Here is a 22,074-nt window from a genome sequence, read left to right as displayed (position 1 = left end):
GTATAATATGTTGCACTTCTGTATGGCTTAAAAATGAATAAAGATATATAAAAAAAACAAACCCCCCAAAAAACCTGTTACTTAAAAAAATAAAGATGGCTTGGTTAATGGTCAGAGAATGCCGATGTTCCCTGATGAGACAAGTTCAAATTAGAGTTGACAGAAGATTTTCCTCCAGTTGAGATTTCTGCTTCTTGCCATGGGAGTTTCATTTTTTGAAGTGTTTGGTGAGCCAGAAGGGGAACAACTAAACTAAACTAAAACTTAGTTTTATAGACCGGGTCATCAACCGACTCAGTTAACAGTAATGTAATACATAATATATAAACTTGACAAGGAAAATAGACTAGAATAGTTAGTTTCCACAATGTTTAGTAAACAAAAAGGTTTTCAGAGCTTTCCGGAATAAAGCAAAAGAACCTAAACTTCTTAATGTAAAGCATTCCGGAATTTGGTTAATTTAAAAGCAAAAGAATGCCTAAATCTCTTGAAGGTTCTATTTTTACCACTGAAAGAAGGAAATGTAAATTTTAATTTTTGAGGACTTCTGGCAAGATGAGACCTAGGCACATTCCAGTCTAAAGAATCAAAGTAATGAAAATGCCAATAAGATCTTAAATGCAATACAAATGCACTTGAATTGAATTCTGAGTTACACTAGGGGCCAATGTAATTCCTTGAGCAGAGGGGTTACGTGATCAAATTTACTCTTACCGAAAATAAGTTTAGGGACAGTAGTAGGTATGGGGATGTTTGGCCTATAATTTTGACAAGTGAGCTATGTATGATTTTCTTTATATCTAATTGTCTGACTTATGCTCCATTCTCATGGTAGGCTATTGGTCACAGAGATATGATGTCTGTGTTTACATGGTTTATTATTTTATCTTGCTTACATAGAACCTATGGGGCTCATAATAAAAATATAATTTAAAAATATCCAAAAAAGGGCCTAAATTGGTACTTGGATGCTCAAAAAGCCAGATCGTTCAAGTACCAAAAATCAAAGCTGGTTTTAAAACCAGCTTAGGCCTTTCCCCTGCCTCTAAACGCCTAGAGTGAAAAGAGGCGTTTCTAGAGGAGGGGAAATGGCGGGAGGTGGGCCGAACTAGACTTAGTCGTACAGAAAGTATAACCAAAAAGTTGAGCAGGTTGCCCAGTCGGAACTTATACGTTTTGACTTAAACCAAGTCAAAACAGGTATAAGTTCCGAAAAGGGGCCACCGAGCTGATCGCAGCTGCCACGATCAGCTCAGCGGCCCCGGCAACCTGCCCATCCCCCACCGTAATGATCACGGCAGGAGAGATGCCTCATCTCCCCCGCCACGATCACGATCGCCCCACCACCGAACTGCCGCAACCCTCGGCAGGAGAGATGCCCAATCTCTCCTGCTGCGGTTCGTGGCAGTTCAGGGGAGGAGTGATCATGATCGCAGCAGGAGAGATGCCCAATCTCTCCTGCACCTGATCCACCCTCCACCCCTGAACCAATACTGGCAGGAGGGAGCCCAACCCCTCCTGCCAAGATACAAGCCCCGCAAACCCCCCACCCCCCCTTAAAATATGGACAGGAGGGATCCCAGGCTCTCCTGCTCATGGTGACCCCCCACCCCTCTAAAATAAGGGCAGGAGGGAGCCCAGGCTCTCCTGCCCACAATGTCCCCCCCCACGACTGCCCCCCCAAACCCCCGATTGGCTTATCTCCTGCTGCAGGTTGCGGCAGTTCGGAGTGGAGGGACGATCGTGATTGCGGCAGGGGAAATGAGCCATCTCGCCTGCTGCGATCATTGCCGTGGGGGGGTTCTGTAACCGGTGTTGTTTTTGACAGATGCCGGTTACAGAATCCATCTTTTAGGCGAAGGACTGGCTCCTCTTTCACCTAAAAGTTCTTGTTTTGGGCGTTTAGGATTTAGGCTATTTTTTGGTTGATAATGTGTTATAAATTTAGACGTAGTGGTGGTCTGGGCGTTTAAACTGCTGAACGTAGAGGTAGTCCATTCTGAAAAAAAAAAACTAATTTTGGATGGGGTTTTTTTGAGAATGGACATTTTCCTGGCATTTTCAGTGTTTAGGGCCTTAGGCCAAAAGGGGACTTAGATGTTTGTTTGTTTTTATTATGCTCCTCTATATGCATTACACATAGGATTTCCTTGCTTATAAATCTATTGGAAATGAAACAAAGAAAATAATGTATTCAACCCATCCAAAATATGTTTTGGTCCTACAAATGAATGTTCACAAATGCAGATTGGTTTGTCCTGTTTTTATTTAAGGAACATCGAAAATTCAGTACTCATGCTGAATATACTTTGAAGGGGCCACTGAAAATTCTCAGCCCAGCCAACAAAGTTGGGGCAGTGTCCATCAAGGGCTATCCACTTAGTCCAGGGATTTTACACTTTTTTAATTCCATATTTTTCCAATGTAACAAAAAAAGTGGAAAATCACTTGACTAAGAATCTCATAATCAAAACTTAGAAATGTCCAAAAACCAGCCTAAGTCAGTACTTGGACGTCCTAATAGAAGGGACACCCAAGTGCTGATAATCAAAACCAACTTTCTGGATGTGCAGCAGCACTTCTAAGCTGTTGTGCATTGGAAGCTCAAAGGGACATGTTGGGAGATGTATTATGGGTGGGAATCGGGCGGGCTTAAACCGGGACGTACTGCAGTGATAATCAAAGCTTTCCTAGAGGGAACTTAGACCCCAGCAGTTAGACCTGTTTTAGTTGCATCTAAGTGCCCCAAAGCTGCCCAAACTGACCAGATGACTACTGGAGAGATTAAGGCATGATCCCCCCTTAGTCCCCCAGTGGTCACAGACCTCCTCCCACCACCCAGAGATGGGGGAGAAACAGCATATTGAGGGCTTGCCATCAGCTGATCAGGGCAGAGGAATCCTCATCAGCTGAACTGGTTTCAGGGATTCCTGCTGGCTCAGCTCATGTGGATTCTCCCTGTTAGGATCAGCTGAACTGGCAGGGAGATTCCTCTCTCTCGCCCTCCCTCCCTCCCAGGTACCGATCCCCCAGCCCCCTCCACAGAGAGCCCCCACAATATACCCCTTCCCCATCCCTCAATACTCCCAAAAGCACTGGCAAACCCCCCCCATACACATATCACCCGATACCCCCAACAGCACTGTCAATACCCCATACATCACCTGACACTCTCTACAGCACTAGCAAACCTCCCCCCATCACCCGACACTCTCGTACCTTGCGCTGCAAAATCGACAGGAGGGAAGCCCACTCCCTCATGCATACGGGGCACATGCTGCAATTAATGGGTCTTACCCCTCTCAATGCATCTTGGGATATAGTGGGAGGGGCCTAAAGTGGCTCAACATTGAGATGTTTCTAATATTTTTCTAACTGGCATTTTTAGTGATTTGTTTTCAATCACCATCGCTGTTATATAAGACAATATAATTTTGCACCTCATTGAGGTAATCATGACTATTTTGCATGCTCTGTGGTATAATAAACTGTGGCATACTAAACTGGCTAGGATAGATATTAAAGATTTTTGAAGTTATCTTGTGCAGAAGAAAAAAATATGGTTTTGAAGCATTTCAATTATTTCCTCTTTTTCATCCAGGTTCAGAATGTTATCCCCAGAAGAAGCATTATAGTAATAGAGAAAATAATAAGTAATACGATATCTACATATTCCAATTCAATCCAAATTCCGATTAATCCCTACAATAGGGCTCGACTCGGTTAACAATTATTCACAATACAAAAAATGAATTTTTTTATTCTTCAGCAACAAAGGGAAAATCATTTCTGAATAAAGACTATACAAAATACAAAAAAACAATTAAAAAAAAAACTGATGCAAAGCTATGAGCACTAAGGTCACAATCTTCAGAGATAGCCCCAAATGGTGTGCCACAAGACTACCTCTAGAGGTCACTGCTCCATTTTAAGCCACAGTTACTAAGGGGCAGATGTGAGTGGACTTTGCTCCTGATTTCTTTACCAATTAGACCTCTGATGGCATTAAGGTAGGTTCGAGAGAGGGGAGCTTACTGCAACAGGTATGAGGGTGTTTCTATTGTGCCAGCAGTGAGGTATGGGAGATGGCATCAGGAACCAGATAAAGTTAGGACTACTTTTTACAAAATCCTACATTCTCGGTTAGCTACACAGGCATTGGCACTGAATATTGCTGGCACCCACTTAACTGCCAGCTACTGCCGTAGTGAGGGTGAATGGTACCCAGGGTGGTGGTGCCCCTCCACCACTCCTTCCTAACCCCCCTGCCACACGTGCATCCCCCATCCTTTCCACCGCCTCTTTAATTTTCCCATGTGTGAGCAGCATTATGAACTTGCTGCCCACATCATGTTGGCTTTCCCTCTGACATCACTTCCTATGCACGGGACCTGGAAGTGACATCAGAGAGTGCCAACACCGATGCGAGCAGCAAGTTTGTGATTCTGCTCATGCCGGGAAAATTAAAGAGGTATGAGGGAAGGGAAAGGAAGGGGCACACCCATGTGGGTGGGGGGATGTATCATGAAAGAGAGGGGTGGAGAGGAGGATGGGTGCCGGTGCCCCCACCAAGATGCCACCCGGGGCAGACTGCCCCCCCCCTTTTTCTGCTTTACTGTCACTGCTGCCAGCTCCTCCTTGACACTATCCTGAAACATCCCTATGAGGCCTGGTTTTCAAATGGCCAGTTAATGTCGATGTTGAGAAGCATTGTCCAGTTAAGTGTCACTGAGTATTGGCAGATAGCTAACTACAAGCAATTTAAGCAAGCAATCTTGCCTGCTTAAATCACTTTGAATATTGACGCAATAATTTTTAAACTTCTAAATTGATACAAACTTTCAACTAAAGCTTATTTATTTATTTATTAAATTTCCTATAGTGTTCTCCCAGGTGAGCTCAGAGCAGTTTACATGAATTTTTTCAGGTACTTAAGCATTTTGCCTTGTCTGTCCTGGAGGGCTCAAAATCTATTTAAAGTACCTGGGGCAATAGGGTGATTAAATGACTTGCTGAGGGTCACAAGGTTTGAACCCACAACTGCAGGGTGCTGAGGCTGTAGCTTTAACCACTGCACCACACTTAGGCTCTTAAATTTTTCTAAAATTAGGGCATACATTTAGGAGTTCAAGTCTCTTTGCATATGAGGCCCACTGTCTTACATGCTTTGTTTACTCCATGCACAAAGCCTGAAAGTGTTTTGAGATGAGTTTCCTTATAATCAGTACGTCTCACTCAATGGCGCAGTCAGGGTGAGCAGCGCTCAGGGCAGTGACACCCCTCCCTGCCCTCTTCCCTGCCCTCCTTCCGTGTACACGCTCCGCTTCCCTTTCTCTGTCCCGTTTTAACTTCTCTGGTGTAAGCAACATTCCCACGTCAGTGTTGGCTTGCCCTTCGATGTCACTTCCTAGGTGTGGGTCCCGGAAGTGACATTAGAGAGAGCGCCAATACCAACGCGGGCAGCAACCTCCCATACTAAAAAAGGTATGGGGGAAGGCAAGGGGTGCATGCGCGGCAAGAAGAAGAGTGGGGGGGGCAGAGAGGAGGATGGGTGCCACGCCCTTAGGAAGACGGTGCCCCTCCCCCCCTTACATCACCACTGGTCTGTCTGATTTCTATGAACCTTTAAACCGTACTCAAGTCTTTAATTTCTGCAATAACGTTTAGTGATATATTTGCAAGGAAAACAGGTCGAAGGTTAGCGGTGAATTAAAACAATAAAACAGCTAAACACAGGCATCACTAATTATATTTATCAGGAAAAGTAAAAAAGAAAATCTGCTTGCTCTAAATATGGCTGGCCCCTCCCTCGCTGAAGCATCAGCTGGTTGTCGTAATCCAGGGATACAGCAATAAGAGGAGCAGCTGCTGTGCTACCTCCAGTGACAGAGCAAACACCTGCTCTATATTTAGAGCAAACAGATTCTCTTACTTACCTTTTCTGATAAATATATTTGGTGGCTTTCCTTTTTTTAGGTGATTTGCTGACTGCATGGGGCTGGTTCTTGCCCTTAAAAAAAAAAAAAAATAATTGAGATGATCATGTACCGATTCATGTGTTCACAGAATGCTATGTAGCTATGCTGGTGGAATTTATGGTTCATAAACACGTCATTTTTGGCATATGTATGAAGATACTGACCTTGTAATACACAGGACGACAATGCAGATAATAGCAATCTGAATGGTTCCAATCACGGCTGCTATTAAGACGTACTGAAACCTCACAGGACCGGGCACCACGTATAAAACGTTGAAGTCCTTTTTTTCACAGTGTGGTCCACTATAGCCTGTATCACATCTGGGAAGACAAATATTTGCCCTTATTAATTAGGGAAACAGACGGTATACCAGGAATTAAATTTTTTAAAAAAGTTAACACATTAAGGTCCTTGAGGGTAACCTAGAATACCAGCAATAGCAGAAAAAGCAGAATCTATGAAGCATCATGGCAATAATGGAACTGTGGATATTTTTGCGTGAAGTTAGTTTGTACGAGCTCTGGTTGCCACTCAGCACAGATTAGATTTCCAGGACTGGAAAATGCCTTGGTATTTCCATGGTGTTAATGATATAATGGCTTCTTTCTCTCTCTCTATTATTCTAAAGCCTAAGCTTGGGGTTTTTTTCCCCCCCAGTTAATTAAATAGCTGCCTATTGGATAACTCAAATTCTTAAAACCAGTTATTAAATATTTAATACAAACAATTGATTATCTGAATCAATTCAATTGTAATCTTATCTCCCACAGTTCATTACAGTACTTTTACAACTTACCAATACTTAATTTATTAATAAATATCAGAATAATTTAGTCAGTGAACCTAATCCCCATCACTCACACTCACACTCACTTCCCAACTTTCACACACATATTACAGTCATTGTGATTACTTTTATCCAAACCTGGATCTTGGTTAGTTCATGAGTTCATTAGTCCATGATCATCTAGTCAGAGAGGCTTCAAACTGAGAGTTGCACAAGTCTAGCACAGCGTTCTTCAACTGCTGGTCTGTGGAACAATGCCAGTCCGCAGAAATTTTCTGCCAGTCCACAGGGCCGGCACGTCCATCGGGCCCAAGACAGTGTTCTTCAGCTGCCGGTCCACGGTGCGATCAACGGGGCGTCTTCGGGCTGGATCCCTGAGTGCTGCAGTGCACAAAGCCGTGGGAAAAGGATCCTACGCGCATCCTGCACCTGAACCGGAAGCCTTCTCTCTTACATTGCAATGTCAGAGGGAAGGCTTCCAGATGAGGTGGGATGTGTATGAGGAGCCGCTGCCCACAGCTTTGTGCACTGCAGCACTCAGGGAGCCAGCCCAAAAATGCTGCGTTGATTGCACCATGGACCGGCCCGAATATAACACCGGGGGGCAGGCCAGAAGGCAAGGCACAGCATGGAGGGAGAGAGACAACAACGGTAGGGGGGGAATGCTTTTATTGTTTTATTTAGTGATTGATTTACATCTGCTGTATGTTCAGGAAGAATTGTTTTGTTTCTTTTGCTCTGGGGTTGTACTGCTTGCAGAGTCTTGCATCTTAGGGTTTGTTTGTAAATATTAGCACTTTTAGGTTTTGGTCCTGCATTTGCATGGGGTTATCTGTTTTCTGGTAGGAATGAACGTTGAAAAGCATATACTGTGCTTTGTGTATTTTAATTTTGTGGTTAACGATTATATTGTGTGTGTGTGTGAACATATGAAAAATGAATGGAAAAAATGGTGTTACAATTAGTAATATTATGGGGGCGGGGTCTGGGGCAGAGATTGGGTGGAGATGGGCACAACTTAGCCCAGTGTTTTTCAACTGCCGGTCCACAAAATAATTATTTTATTTCCGCTGGTCCATAGGTGTCAAAAGGTTGAAGAACACTGGTCTAGCACATGAAAATCACAGCTTCTTAAACACAATTGGCAGGCCTCTCTGTCCTCATGATAGTCCTATTCTTCAATTCATAAAGCATTCAGCTCATGAACTAACCAAGATCCAGGTTTGGATAAAAGTAATCACAATGACTGTAGTATGTGTGTGAAAGTTGGGAAGTGAGTGCGAGTGTGAGTTATGGGGATTAGGTTCACTGACTAAATCAGTGGTTCCCAAACCTGTCCTGGGGGACCCCCAGCCAGTCAGGTTTTCAAGATATCCCTAATGAATATGCATGAGAGAGATTTGCATATAATGGAAGTGACAGGTATGCAAATCTCTCTTATGCATATTCATTAGGGATATCTTGAAATCCTGACTGGCTGGGGGTCCCCCAGGACAGGTTTGGGAACCACTGGACTAAATTATGCTGATATTTATTAATAAATTAAGTATTGGTAATTTGTAAAAGTACTGTAATGAAATGAACTGTGGGAGATAAGATTAAAATTGAACTGATTTAGATAATATTTGTTTGTATTAAATATTTAATAGCTGGTTTTAAGAATTTGAGTTCTCTATTATTCTAGGCATATTTCACTTTTCATACTATTAAAATTGTCCACAGCAAATAGTGACAGGCTGATATATGCCTGAGGACATTTGCTCTTTCTGTTGGTCAAAGGATAAAATGGCAAATTCAATTAAAACATTTAAATCAAGCTGCTGCCTTTCAACATTGCTCCTTTTTAATACTGGAGGTTTCTAAGTATGCACAGCTTCTCTCTCTCTCTCTATTATTCTAGGGATGTTTCACTTTTCATACTACTAAAATTGTCCACAGCAAAAATACAGTTTACAGTCATATGTTTCTGTGAAGTCTGAGATATATTATGCCTGGTCTGTGCTCCATTTACTGCCAGAAATGACGATTTAGTTGTTTAATACATACACTCACAATGGTAAACTATGAAAGAGCAGAAATACAGCGAAGATGACCTGGGGTGCTCAGTCTCTTTATTATATCTGTTGTGACTCAACACAAACGTGTTTCGGCCAAAGGGCCTGCTTCAGGAGTCTGATTATTAATTGTGTAAAGAAATATCGAGAAGTATCCGCTATAATAATTCCCTTAGCGCGAATGCACACTTCAAAGTTGTTGGGTCCGTGATCTGTGGCGCCATGCCCATGCATGCACAGTAGCTGCCTCAGCTGATTTCCTGATCTCCAACGCCAGCTGACTTTTTACTATGCTGTGCTTGCCGGCTTTCTGACCCTGTTCTTCTGAAACAGGAGACGGGGAGAGGGAGGAGAAGCGAAGCTGGCAAGCACAGTATTAGAGCCCCTGAAGCATGGCCATAGTTGCTTCCTGGCTAGGTGGCATTGAAGGAAGATAGGGCAGGAAGTGAGGCTTCAACTCGCTGCTCCTGCTTGCTTCGGACCTTCCTCGCTGCCGGGTCCTGCCTTCGCAGAAACAGAAAGTAGGTGGGACCTGGCAGCGACGAAGGACAGCAGCGCGTTGTGAATGCTGCGCTGCCGACAGCTGTGTGAGACCAGTGAGGGGGGAGGGGGGAAATGAGAAATGCAGCTGATGGCTGTATGAGACCGCGGGAGGAATGCTGCAGCAGCACCCTTTTGGGGAGACAGAGGGAATGAGGGAGAAGGAAGACCAGGGAAGGGGGGGGGGAGACAAATGCTGCTGTTGCACAGGGGGAGGTAAAAGGACGGAGAAGGGCTACTGCTGGACAGGGGGAACAGAGAAGGGTTCCTACTGGACAGGGGGGGAGAGACATAGAGAAATAAATACAGACAGACAGCGGGCAGGAAAGACAGACAGACAGGGGGCCAGGGAGAGAGACATAAAGACAGACATAAAGAAAGAAAGGGGGAAGGGAGAGAGAAAGAAAGACAGACATACAGAAAAAAAGAAAGAAAGAAATGCCTGAGTCTACACATCTATTCTAGCACCCGTTAATGTAACAGGCTAAAAAACTAGTCACCTATAATTAACAACTTGTATGCAAGGTCCTTGTTACTGATAAGGCACACACACCCTATTATGCAACCAGCAGCTGACACATTCATTACGATAGGGTGCACGTGCTGTATCAATAACAAGGATCTTGCATACAAGTTGTTAATTATGGGTGATATTTCTCGATATTTCTTTACACAATTATTAATCAGACTCTTGAAGCAGGCTCTTTGGCCGAAACACATTTGTGTCGAGTCACAACAGATATAATAAAGAAACTGAGCACCCCAGGTCACCTTCGCTGTATTTCTTGCCTTTCTACTTTGAAAAGGTTGTATCTCCTGTTTCTTTGTGATGTGAAACTATGAAATAGCTCCATCTATAAAATACTGTCACTAAATTGATTTTTGGGAAGAGAAAGTTTGATCACGTGTCTCCGCTACTGAGACAATTTCACTGGCTTCTGGTTTATTACAGAATACAGTTTAAATGTGTGTGTGTGTGTGTGTAGTGTTCAAACTTTTATATGACTTATTTCTATCTTTGGTTCTTTTATCTCTGAATATTAATCGACTGTCTGACTCAAAAAACATATACAGTACCCCCCCCCCCCCGATATTCGCGGGGGTTCCGTTCCAGGAAATCTTGCGAATCTTGAAAAATCGCAAATACAGTTTTTCATGGGGGAGACTGAAGAGGGCAGCGGGAGAGGCAGGAGAGAGCAGCCGGAGTGCCGGCGAGTGCAGGAAATCACTCGCGGTATGCTCCGACCTTCTCTTCCTGCACTAAGTCGGGCCTTACCAATGAGGAGCTGTTTGTCAAAGCAGTTCCTGATTGGATAAGGCCTGACTTAGTGCAGGAAGAGGCAGTCAGAGCATACCGTGAGCGATTTCCTGCATTCGCCAGTGCTCCGGCTGCTCTCTCCTGCCGCCCTCTCCTTGTCGGCGGTTCGCGGTCAGAAAATACCACGAATGACCGGGACCGCAAACCACTGACCGCGAACGACCGGGGGAATACTGTATAGGAATAAACTTTCTTTTCCATCTTTTAAGGGTGTTAAATCTATCGGAAAACTGAGTCAGTCTTTTTCATTCAGATTAACTGAAATTTGGAATGGTATTCCTTTCTCTATTAGAACAATACAATCTTTTCAACTATTTGGCAAATCTATGAAAACATTACAATTCCAACAATATTTGGACCTCCAGTCTAGGTTATCAAAATAGTCCCTTTTCATCACTATTCTTCTTTCAGCTTGGTGTATGTCTTAATTTGAGTTTTCTTTCTTTAGTATCACATCTTTTGTTAACCGAGTCGAGCTCCTTTAAGATGATGACCCGGTATACAAATCTAAAGGTTCCTTTTACAAAGCCGTGCTAGCGGTTTAACGCACGTAATGGCGCACGCTAAACTGCCAGCCGCGCTAGCCGCTACCGCCTCCTCTTGAGCAGGCAGTAGTTTTTCTGCCAGCGCGGGGGTTAGCGCATGATGAAAAGTTGCGCGCATTAAACCCGCTAGCGCGGCTTTGCAAAAGGAGCCCTATGTTTTAGATTAGATTAGATCTTTTGCATTTATAGCTGTATTTAATATGCGTGCCAGTTTAGTGATGTTTCTATTACATGTGGTTGTTTTGATGATTCTGTTTTTATATTTTGCTGCAATCCGCTTCGAGCTTTCAGTGGAATGGCAGGATGAGAATATTAAAGCACTAGGAACTGGGATGAGAGCAGTTTAAGAAACTGGTGGGAAATCCTGACTTCTGTAAGAATGGAGTTGTTGGCAATGTGTACTCGAAATATCAATCATAAAAAAACGATTTTCCAAAGCTGGTCATGAAGATAAATGGGCTTTCTCCAATTGTCTTAATCCAAAGTTGCAAAATGTGGGCGTGATTCTATATATCACGCCTACAAAATCAGCGCTGACTAGTGCAGTGCTATGCACAGTTCTATAAAAGTTATGCACAACTTACAGAATCATGCTTAGCGCCGGTTATGCATCTTAACTTTTAGACCAACTCATTTAGGCCAAGGAAAACCTGGCCTAAATGCCTGTGCTTAAACTTGTGTGCACATCGGTGCATTAGCTAAAAACTTGCACATAACTTAAAAAAATGTCCGTGATCTACCCCTAACCGTGCCCCATTCTCAGATTTGCACACTCAAACTGACGCAAAAACATTTTGAGCAGTGCACATACCAAGTTTTGTGCATAACTTCCAATTAACATCAACATCGATGGAATGGTCTTCCACGTCAGGTAGTTGAGGCCAGTAACGTGCTCGACTTCGAGGGACGATGGGATAAACATGTGGGTTCGCTCCGGGGAAATGCTTAGAACGAGGGTTCTTGTTGAGGGAGGGTTCTTTGAATAGGCAGACTTGTTGGGCTGATGGCCCTTTTCTGCCGTCATACTCTATGTTTCTATATTATGACTTAATTGCCAATTATCAGCGCTGATTAGGCTTGTTAAACTAAACCCCTCTTCTATGAAACTGCGATAGCAGTTTTTAGCGTGGTGAGCTGCGCTGAATGGCCCACGCTGATCCCGACGCTCATAGAGTTCCTATGAGCATCGGGAGCAGCGCGGGCCATTCAGCGCGGCTCTCTGCGCTACAAACTGCTAGTGCAGTTTAATAGGAGAGGGGGGTAAGTTATGCATGCAAATCGGCTGTATGCACCAGTTTGCATGCATAATATAAGGCACCATATACAGAATTTGGAGGTGTGGGCATGATTTTATAAAAGGGTACCTATGTGGATTGTCATAAAATGCTTCTTTTAGGTCTCATTAGTACACAAAGCCTTTCATTCAGTTACAGCTGCTCCGAGGCAGGTGTCACTGCATGTGGGTACTCGTGTATTTTTAAAAATATACATGCACATTGTAATTCTGCCCCAGCTGTGCCCAAACTATGCACCCAGGAATGCCCACATTGTTGACCGCATAAGAGTTTATGCACTTCTTCCTCGTGTCTTACTTTTACACATGTAGAACTGTGTGTGATTTTATAGCATTTTTATAATTACACAGGCTTTTACCCTTGTGAAAAGTTTCATGAAATTAACCTCTACAGATATTTTTAGTCAGGCTTAGGGAAGGTATTTTGGGAGGGATTAGGAAATAGCAAACATTTCAAGTATATGAACTCTACTTCCCAGCAAAATTTAATGCACAAAAGTAAAGTTTCAGAGTCTGAAACTTTACTCCAGGAGTCAGGACAGTACCAAGCCAGAAATGCACCCTGTGCAACACATCTCCTCTAGAGCTCCTATCCCACTCACTATATCGCAGTCAAGCAGGGAAGGAAATGGACAGGATATAATTTTGGAGTCCCGCATATACCGTATTTTTCGCTCCATAAGCCGCACTTATTTTCCCTCCAAAAGTAGGTGGAAATAAGAGTGCGGCTTATGGAGCGAATACCACAAACCCACCCCTCCCCTTTTTCTACTCCCAGTCCAGCGCTGACAGGGGAGACTCTTTGCAACCCATACAAGCTCGCACATACCGCAGCCACCAACCAGGATACGCTGCAGCTCCCAAAGTAAAGCGCTTCCATTATGTGACCACCTGTCACAAGAAGCTGCCTCCCCTATCACCAACCTGGCAGGCCTCCAGCCTTAACCTTGCTGACTCCCTCTGCAGCGTCGGCACCTCTGATTGGCTCTGTCTATGCCGCCTCTTCCATCAGCCAAAGGAAGGGCACTGCGTGCTCAGATCAAAGATGGCTGTCCCGGAGCGAGAGCGGATGTCCTGAGTGAGGCGGCGGCAGTGGATTTCGGGGTGGTGCGCTGGGCCCCGCCCAGACACTCGACCTCCAACATGGATCACAGCAAGCAGTTTTATTAAAGGAGTGCCAAGCTTCCGAGGAGGTGAGCGAGGAGCTTGTCCCGGAGGGAAGTGGATGAACTCCTGTTGGGCCTGGGGATGAGGCAGGGATCACCCACCTCCCGGATCTGCTCAGGTTACTGTTGAGCTTTAATGGATGCGGCCAGGTATCGTGGGACCTTTTGGGTTCTGTTTTTAGGGTGGGTTGATTTGTGCTTTCTACTAGAGAGGAGGAGTAGGAATGTATGGGGAGAGTGGGACTCTGACTTCTGTAGAGACTATAATAAAGGACACGACAGTGGCAGGTCGTCATCAGAGGTCCATGTGAGCAGGGCCAGTGTAAAGCCTTAACTACCCTAGGAGAATCTTCAGCTTTCCTCCTTCCCCTTCCAGTTGACTTCAGGGCCCCCAGGCAGCCCCCTGACATGTTGATAAACTCAGAATCATGATCACTTCAATGTCTCACCTCCTAGAACAATCCCTGTAAAAATGCATAAATGGACATCATACCATTTAATATTAGACTCTGAGGCAGCTCGCTTATACAGAATTCCGCGCACAAAGAGGGTTGCTACCTTCCCCCAGGTCAACTGAACAGGGCGATCCACACCAGGTTTTGTCCCGTTGCATGTATGGAGTCATAGTTCTCGTATTGCTCATGGACTTCCAGCATGTCAGAGCTACAGATCTCTGCATGTCATGGTACAAAACCAAATCTGCCTGCCTGCCCTGTCCCTGCCTGCCAGCCACTAGGCCTACCTGCCTGTGCCCTGTCTCAGCCTGTCCTGTCTCAGCCTGCCCTGTCCCAGCCTACCACTAGACTACCAGAGGGGGGACAGGGTACACAGCCTGGTAGGGAGGGGGAACAGGGTGCAGAGCTTGGCAAGAAGTGTGGGGTTGGGTGCAGAGCCTGGCAGGGAGTATTTGGTTCAGAATGGTTTTTTTTTTTTCTTGTTTTCCTCCTCTAAATCTAAAGTGCATATTATGGTCAAGTGTGTCTTATGGAGCAAAAAATATGGTAGTTCACTAAGACCCTGCCAGGGGTAAATTGTATTCATGGGAAATTTTCAAAGGGAGAGTTTGTGTGAACAATATACCTGGGGCCCACTGTTCCCTCTAAGCTGAGCAGGATCCTTCCAACTGCATTACTACCAGTGTGTGTGTTGGGGGGGGGGGGGGTGTCAATATTGTGTTATCAATGGCTAGAGACATGCAGGTTCCTTGGAGTCCTGCACAACTTGCCTGACCCTCTCAATTGAAAATATGATAGTGAAACAGTACCCCCCCCCCTCCGATTGCTAGGACTCCAAGCAGTGGTCTCAAACTCGCGGCCCGGGGGCCACATGCGGCCTGCCAGGTACTATTTTGAGGCCCTCGGTATGTTTATCATAATCACAAAAGTAAAATAAAACAGTTTCTTGATCATATGTCTCTTTAGCTATAAATTACAATATTATTATTAAGACTTAGCCAAAAGGAAAGATTTATAAACCATAAAGAGTTTTACCTCATGCAAAATTGTCATTTCTTTAATAAGACATTAACTATTTTTTCTGAGGCCCTCCAAGCACCTATAAATCCAAAATGCGACCCACAAAGGGTTTGAGTTTGAGACCATTGGCCTAGAGGGAACAGTGCTGAGGGCTTTGCTCTTGGATGTGAAATTTGAACACTATCTCCCTAAACACAAAAAGATAAAATGATAATCTGCAAATATATTTTTTCCATATGCTCATTGTTAATTTGATCTTTTTCTTGTATTTAATAAATTATCTTTTCTTTTTTTAAATTTATCTTTCTTTTATTATAAATGTTTGACTTCTTTGTTTCCATTTTACTAGGCCCCTTTTTTGCTACTTTTTAATATTACACCAAGCAGTTTGCTGCTTTGAATATAAGTAAAGACCCAGGTTTGCTATGGTTATCATATGGCAGGTAATGTTTTTAGTTGTTCTCATGTAAACTAAAGGTTAACAAATGATAACTGTGTGTGTTAAATGCTAAGAAGCCCATAGGTATAAAATGGGTTCTTAGCATGTGCTAAGATTTATTTATTTATTTTTAGTATTTATATACCAGTTATAGGCTAAGTAGTTTATATTCAGATATTCAAATATTTTCCCTATCTGTCCCAGTGGGCTCACACTCTAATGTACCTAGAGCAATGGGGGATTAAGAGCTAAATTCTAAAATCTTTGCGGTAAAAAACAATGAGCCGCTGTCGCAGCAATTTCAAAAAGGCGAGTCATTTTCCAAAAACCTTGCATGTAAATGAGGTTGGCAGAGAGTACCGAAGATTTGCTAAATTTTCATGTACCCATTGCTGGTGATAGTAGGCACATGTGCAGAATAAATGCAAAAATACAAACAAAACAAATCGAAGATCAGCAGGAGGGAAGCCCACTCCATCCTCTGCCAAAGTCAAGGAACCATCCCCCACCCACGGCAGCAAGAGAGATTCTCACTCCCTCCTGCCGCCAAAGTCATGCACCCCCTCCCCCACGACAGTGGGAGAGATGCCCATTCCTTCCTGCTGCCGAAGTAAAGCACCACCCCATGGCAGCAGGAGAGAAGCTCACTCCCTCCAGCCATCAAGCAACGCCCCCTGACACCCCCAGCACTGGGAGAGATGCAACGCCCTCCAACATCCCCCAATCCCCCATGCCTCTGATGATGCCCCACCCCCTCCTTACCTTGTTTACAATGATTGGCTGGAGGGATATCTAATGGTGGGCCTTCCCTTCCTTGGTGCATCATGGGATGCGCGGGGAGGGGCATAAGGCTCTGATTGGCCCAGGTTGTTTAAGGCCCCTCCTATGGTTGGTCCGCACCATTTAACTGGGCAAGAGGCACTTATTGGTTAACTAGCTTTGAATACTGACCTCTATACTCCTAAATTTAGAAGCATAAAAAGTAGGTGGAAACTGAGGTGGATTGATGACAGGAAAAGTTAGCTAGGAGCTTAGCAATAATTTTCAGCATTAGGGTCCTAAATTAGGCTCATATATCTAGGTAAAAGAACGGTAGGCCTAAATTTATAAGCATAAGTTCCTAAATTAACATGAATTTTCAGATGAAAAGTTATGCTTCTATGTTTGGTTGAAAATCTTGCACAAATTTAGGAGCCTAATTGAGGAGAATAAATTTGGGTGCTCAGCTTTTTTGAACATCAAGCCTAGGATTATCAGATTTTCCTTTGGGAAAATCTGGACCCATGGCCACGCCCCCCAGGACCGCCCAGTTCCACCTCTGTCACGTCCTGTTCTACCCCCCCGGCCCTTCCCCCAGATGGCATCCGCGCATGCGTGGATGCAAAGCAATGACATCACGCGGACGTGCCTGTGACATCACCACGTTGCGTGGATGCCCCTACCCGACGCAATTTTGTCAGAAGCTTTTCAAAACCCAGACAAAGTGCTGGGTTTTGAAAAGTCATCTGGACCCCTGGACATGTCCTCAAAAGGAGAACATGTCTGGGGAAATCCAGACGCCTGGTAACCCTAATCAAGTCCTATGATTTTTATCTTTGGAAGTTCCTTATGTCATAGCTAGCTAACCATATGAATCCTATAGACAGATTTGATTATGGTTTTAATTTTGGGTCTGAGGTCAAGGACAGCCAAGAGGAGTGTGTCCAAACTAAGGGGTCCTTTTACTAAAGTGCCCTAGCAGATTTAGCATGCATTAAGTGCCACGCAGCTCATTGTATAGCTATGGGCTGCATGATTACTGAATGCAGTGGCTTAGTAAGATGTAGTAGTGCGGTCCATCCTGGGTGCCATCTTGGGGGGGGGGGGCGGCATCTCTCCTCCTCTCTGCCCCTAGCTCCATCTCACTCCTTCCCCCCGCTGCGCCCACACGCCTTCACTTCCCCTGCAGCGTACCTCTAGCTCTTCACTGGTGCGAGAAATAATTCCAACCTGCTGCTTGCACCAGCGTCGGCGCTCCCTCTGCCATCACTTATGGGTCCCATGTCTAGAAAGTGACAACAGAGGGAGAACCGACGTTGGCACGAGCATCAATCTGGTGATGCTACTCGCACCGGGAAAGTTAAAGAGGTACAGGGCAGGGGAAGAGACGTGTGTGCACAGCAAGGGGATGGCAAGGAGGGGGGTGGAGAAGAGGACAGAAAGGGGGCCTACCATCCCAGGTGCCTGTCAACCTTGCTAGGCCACTGACTGAATGCCCACTAATTTGTTAGCAAGCACTAAATCTGTTAGTGCACCTTGGTAAAAGAACCTCTAATTGTAAAAGCAATAAGCCAGCCAGTTTAGCACAAAGTCAAAAAGTCATCTTTTCATTCCCCACAAAGGGTAAAGGTTCATGGACTTGATATACTGCCTGTCTGCGGGTATAGTCATAGAGGTTTACATATATTATATGTGGGCACTTTTTTCTGTCCCTAGTGGGCTCACAGTCTTAAATTCTGTATGTCAACTAAGGGTAAAGTGACTTGGCCAGGGTTACAAGGAGCTGCAGTAGGAATTGGACCCAGTTCCCCAGGTTCTCAGCCCACTGCATTAGCCATTAGTTTACTCCTCGCATAATGTCAGTTGCTGAATGGAGATTGAACAGGAATTACATTTCACTGCTTTAATCGCTTAAAAACCTGAAAGGGTCTTGGGCACACTTGAAAAGTAAAATATGGAGTATTCTGCTGGAAATGGAGTGAAAAATATGAATTAACATGCAGTGAAGCTTTGTGTTGCCAGCAATTCTGATTATGCATTATTACTTTGCCAACTGAACTAGTCCAAGGAAATCTAATGGATTAGGCTATTTGCTTCTCTCTCTCTCTCTCCCCTCCCCTCCCCCAGACAGCTCAAGGTTCATCCTCCTAGGGTTCACTATCACACCTTTCCTACTTCTGTTCACCATCATCCCTTCCCTTCATTCCCATGTCCATCCTCATCTCATCTTTATCTTTCTATGCTGCCTACCCTATCCCCCCAAAATGCCCAGTATTGTCAATTGCTTTCTCTACCCTATCCCTCAAAAGTGTCCAGTACCTCTCCTTCCTTACCCTATCTCCCCTGAGGTATCTAGCATATCCGCTTCTCTTCCTATCACTCTGAGCTGTTCAGCATCTACCATTTCCTCCTTGAGGAGCCCAGCATCTGTCTCTTCCTTCCTCTTTCCTACCTTATCCCCCTCCATGCACCTCTCCTTCTCTAACTTCCCCCCTTAGAGGTGTCTAGTATTTCCTTCCTACTTTCTCCCAATGTGTCCAGCATCTCCCCTTCCTTCCTTTCTCCCTCAAGTATCCAGCATTTTTACTTCCCTTCCCTCCCTCTCTCCTGAAAGATTCAGCATCTCCTCTCACTTTCCCTACTTCCTCTAGGGTGACATCATTCGGTAGGCAGCACTATCACAGCATCTGTGTCTCTAAACAAAAATCAGCACAGCTGGCACAGGGCCTTGAACATCTATGCATGCTTAAGATCTGTCTTGTCTTGCCCTCTTCAAATTTCCTGTTTCAGAGGAGGTGAGATAAAGCAGGCCTTAATTCATGTCGGTGATTAAGGCAGCCATGTTCAGTCGTTTCAAAATGCTGACTGCTACACTTGTGCTGCCACCAAAATTGTGTTGCCCTAATGGTCAGGCCATTCTTGGTACCATGACACATTACATGTCATCTAAATCTAAACATCTAGACTTTACCAGTTTATTTCTCATTAAAAATAATGACCTTCCTCAAAGTACCAAAGATATTAGCGGGGCTGTTGTCACATATTAAGTTGAAGGGCAGTTGTTACCTGCAAGATGGCTTCTGCATATTAGTCAAATGTTCACACTTTCCATGCATACAGTAGCCATCATAATTTTCAGGACAGGGGATGTAGAGCCCTCTGGCAGGTTCTTCTAATTTATTTGCATTCTCTGTGAAGAGAAAGAAACCCTTTAACGAAGTTAAGGGTAGTCTGCATGCAGCACTCAAGATATCTGAGTGTAACAATAGAGAAAGAAGTAATGTAGACATAAAATTCTCTACAAGATTGTAGAAGTTCTATTTTCCCTCTTCAAAAGTAGCATCTTATCATGCAATAGCTGACCCGCATGATGAACATGTTGCGATGCTTTCAGTGTGTTGTATCAGTATCCACACTTCTGCATAGCCAGAGTTGTCAAGATACTTAGGCTCCAATGCTCATAAACTTTCTGTGACAGCAAGAGTCATTAAAGCACTCTTACTGGCTCAGGAAGCTGCCCTGCCGATGCATAAAAGAATTCTCCATGGCTGCTACTGATCTTCGTAGCTGCTACCGAGAATCCTATGCTAATACATTACAGCTCTAATGAGCACTCTGTTCAAAGCACAGCAGGGAAACACGTTGTTTCCTGTGCAAACTTTAACGGCAGAGTTTGAGCTGTCAGGAAAGTAAGGTAATGATTGTAGACTCTGCTGTTAAAGGCCCTGATGCCCAGTAAAAAAAAAAAAAAAAGAAAAAAGACCTCTCCAAAAGATCTCTCCATCCCATCCTTCCCTTCCATGCTTCTACTTCTTCCTCCTCCCACTGAGCCCCCCAACACAAAAAAATCATCTGTTGTTCCAGTGGGACCCTCATCCCCCCCACCATACCTTTTTTCTTGAAAAGTTTGACAGGAATGATATCAACTCCCTCCTGCCTCATGATGCCTCTTTAAAATGGTAGCCCTGCCCCTTCCAGGTGTATTCTAGGATGCACTGGGAGGGGCCTAAGGCCCTGATTGGTGCTTGAACTTCCCCTGCCAGCTCAGCTGATAGTGGCTGAGCTGAAAGGGGAAGCCCCGATCAGCTGAGCGGCAGAGGAAGCCCCAAAGCCACGGTATTTTTTACTATGGAGTCAGAACTTTGTGCATCTGGGTCTCAGTTAGAGAAGAGAATTTTACGTCAGTCTCAGATTTCTGATACACCTCTCCTGATGGACTATGGGACCTGTGTCAATTTAGTTTTATTTGTGGGCATTCACTATATTGCTACCCATGGGATAAACAATACAGCAGAATAAAAAATAAAATATGCAGGAAACAGGAAACAGAAAGTAAAAATTGAACAAAAGCAAAAAGAAAATTGAGAAGAGCCAAGGATGAAGGAAGCATAAGAGAGGAAAAGAGGTGGGCAGTACTATTCTCAATGGATAGAATCAGGGACTACCAATCCCAAACTGCTTTGGGACATAAGCGCAAAGCCAGGGCTGACTAAAAAGTCTCCTTCGTGGAACTTGGCAGCTCTGCCTTTCTGTGGGTACATGAAACATAATTGACTATCTTCTGAGTTCTGCCATTGAATCCTGAATTTGAATGAGTAGAAAAACCATTTTAGTCACTCCAGTGGGCAGTGGTGTAGTGAGGACAGGAGGCGACCGGGGACGGCAGGAGTCTTCACTGCAAATTCCCCAAAAGAGGTGTGGCCATGAGAGGGTCGGGTCAGATCAGATCCATGACTAATTTAGGTACAAGTAATTACACCACGTATCATTTGGTGTAAATGGCCAGACCTAAAATTAGGCTTGACTCCTGATGTCAAGCGCTATTCTATAAACAACACCTACCTTTGAGCACCATTTATAGAATAGCACTGCACGTTATTTTATCAGTGCCAGTTTTTAGTGCCATTTATAGAGAATCTAGTCCCTCTATGTGGATACACATATATTTTGTGTGTGCACCTATGCAATTTTAGGAATATCTTCTTTGAGTATACGACATGTTTTATAGATGGAAAATGCTTATAAAATTACTCCCAGTGCTGATCCAGGTAGGAATCACAGTTAAGAATACAATTTATTAAATAGGCACATATGATCTTGTTCTTAGCAGCATATAAACATACATATCTTTTGGAGTGGGTATAAATACGTGTACCTTATTTCCCTGAGGTTATTTTATAAAGACACACATTGCATCTTATATCTTTATAACATAACATAAGCCCAAGATGTGTGCCTGGCTAGCTTACATCTCTGTCATGAAATGACACTCTGTGTTTGTAGACTACTTTGAGTTGAACTGTGATCAAGAAATGCAGTATAGAAATATACAGCTTCTCTTGGTGAAGTGAGGGTTCATGCCAGAAGATGCACAATAAAGTTGGGGGGGGGGGACCTCTTAAGAAATAGGTTTTGGTGGATGGGGGGAGTTGGATACCTTCACTGACTGACTCCAAGCACCATTACAGGCTCCTAAAGAAATTTGGACTCACTCTGAGGAATATATATATATTAGAAAAAGCACCTTTTGTAGGTGTATCCCTAAAAAGATGTATTTAAAATATGGCAAACTAAGAAAAAAGGAAAAAAATGGCAAGATAATTTAAACAAAGTCCCAATTCCTTTTCCCTTCCCTCAAGGTTACCTGCCTCCCAGGGCTCTATCCTCTCAGGTCACAACTGTAGCTCCAATGGCACTATAGCCCCTTGTAAATACC

The 22,074-nt window shown here is 44.1% G+C and overlaps 1 protein-coding gene across 2 annotated transcripts in view; it reads right to left on the bottom strand.

Annotated features, from left to right (window-relative positions):
* The window catches only part of TMEFF2 (transmembrane protein with EGF like and two follistatin like domains 2), a 512,432-nt gene that overhangs the window by 34,319 nt on the left and 456,039 nt on the right, over window positions 1-22,074 (bottom strand). Inside the window, exons 8-10 of one of the 2 annotated variants that reach the window (XM_033944051.1) lie at window positions 19,425-19,548; window positions 6,143-6,301; window positions 5,937-6,010 (exon numbers count right to left, since the gene is read on the bottom strand). In XM_033944051.1, coding sequence (XP_033799942.1) covers window positions 5,937-6,010; window positions 6,143-6,301; window positions 19,425-19,548 — 357 coding nt within the window. The remainder of the gene's footprint in view (window positions 1-5,936; window positions 6,011-6,142; window positions 6,302-19,424; window positions 19,549-22,074) is intronic. The other variant, XM_033944052.1, reaches the window with a different exon arrangement.

Source organism: Geotrypetes seraphini, chromosome 5 (genome assembly GCF_902459505.1).
Source record: "Geotrypetes seraphini chromosome 5, aGeoSer1.1, whole genome shotgun sequence".
Lineage (NCBI taxonomy): Eukaryota > Metazoa > Chordata > Amphibia > Gymnophiona > Dermophiidae > Geotrypetes > Geotrypetes seraphini.
The sequence above is the reverse complement of the archived record's forward strand: the minus strand, read 5'-3'. Positions and strand labels throughout refer to the sequence as shown.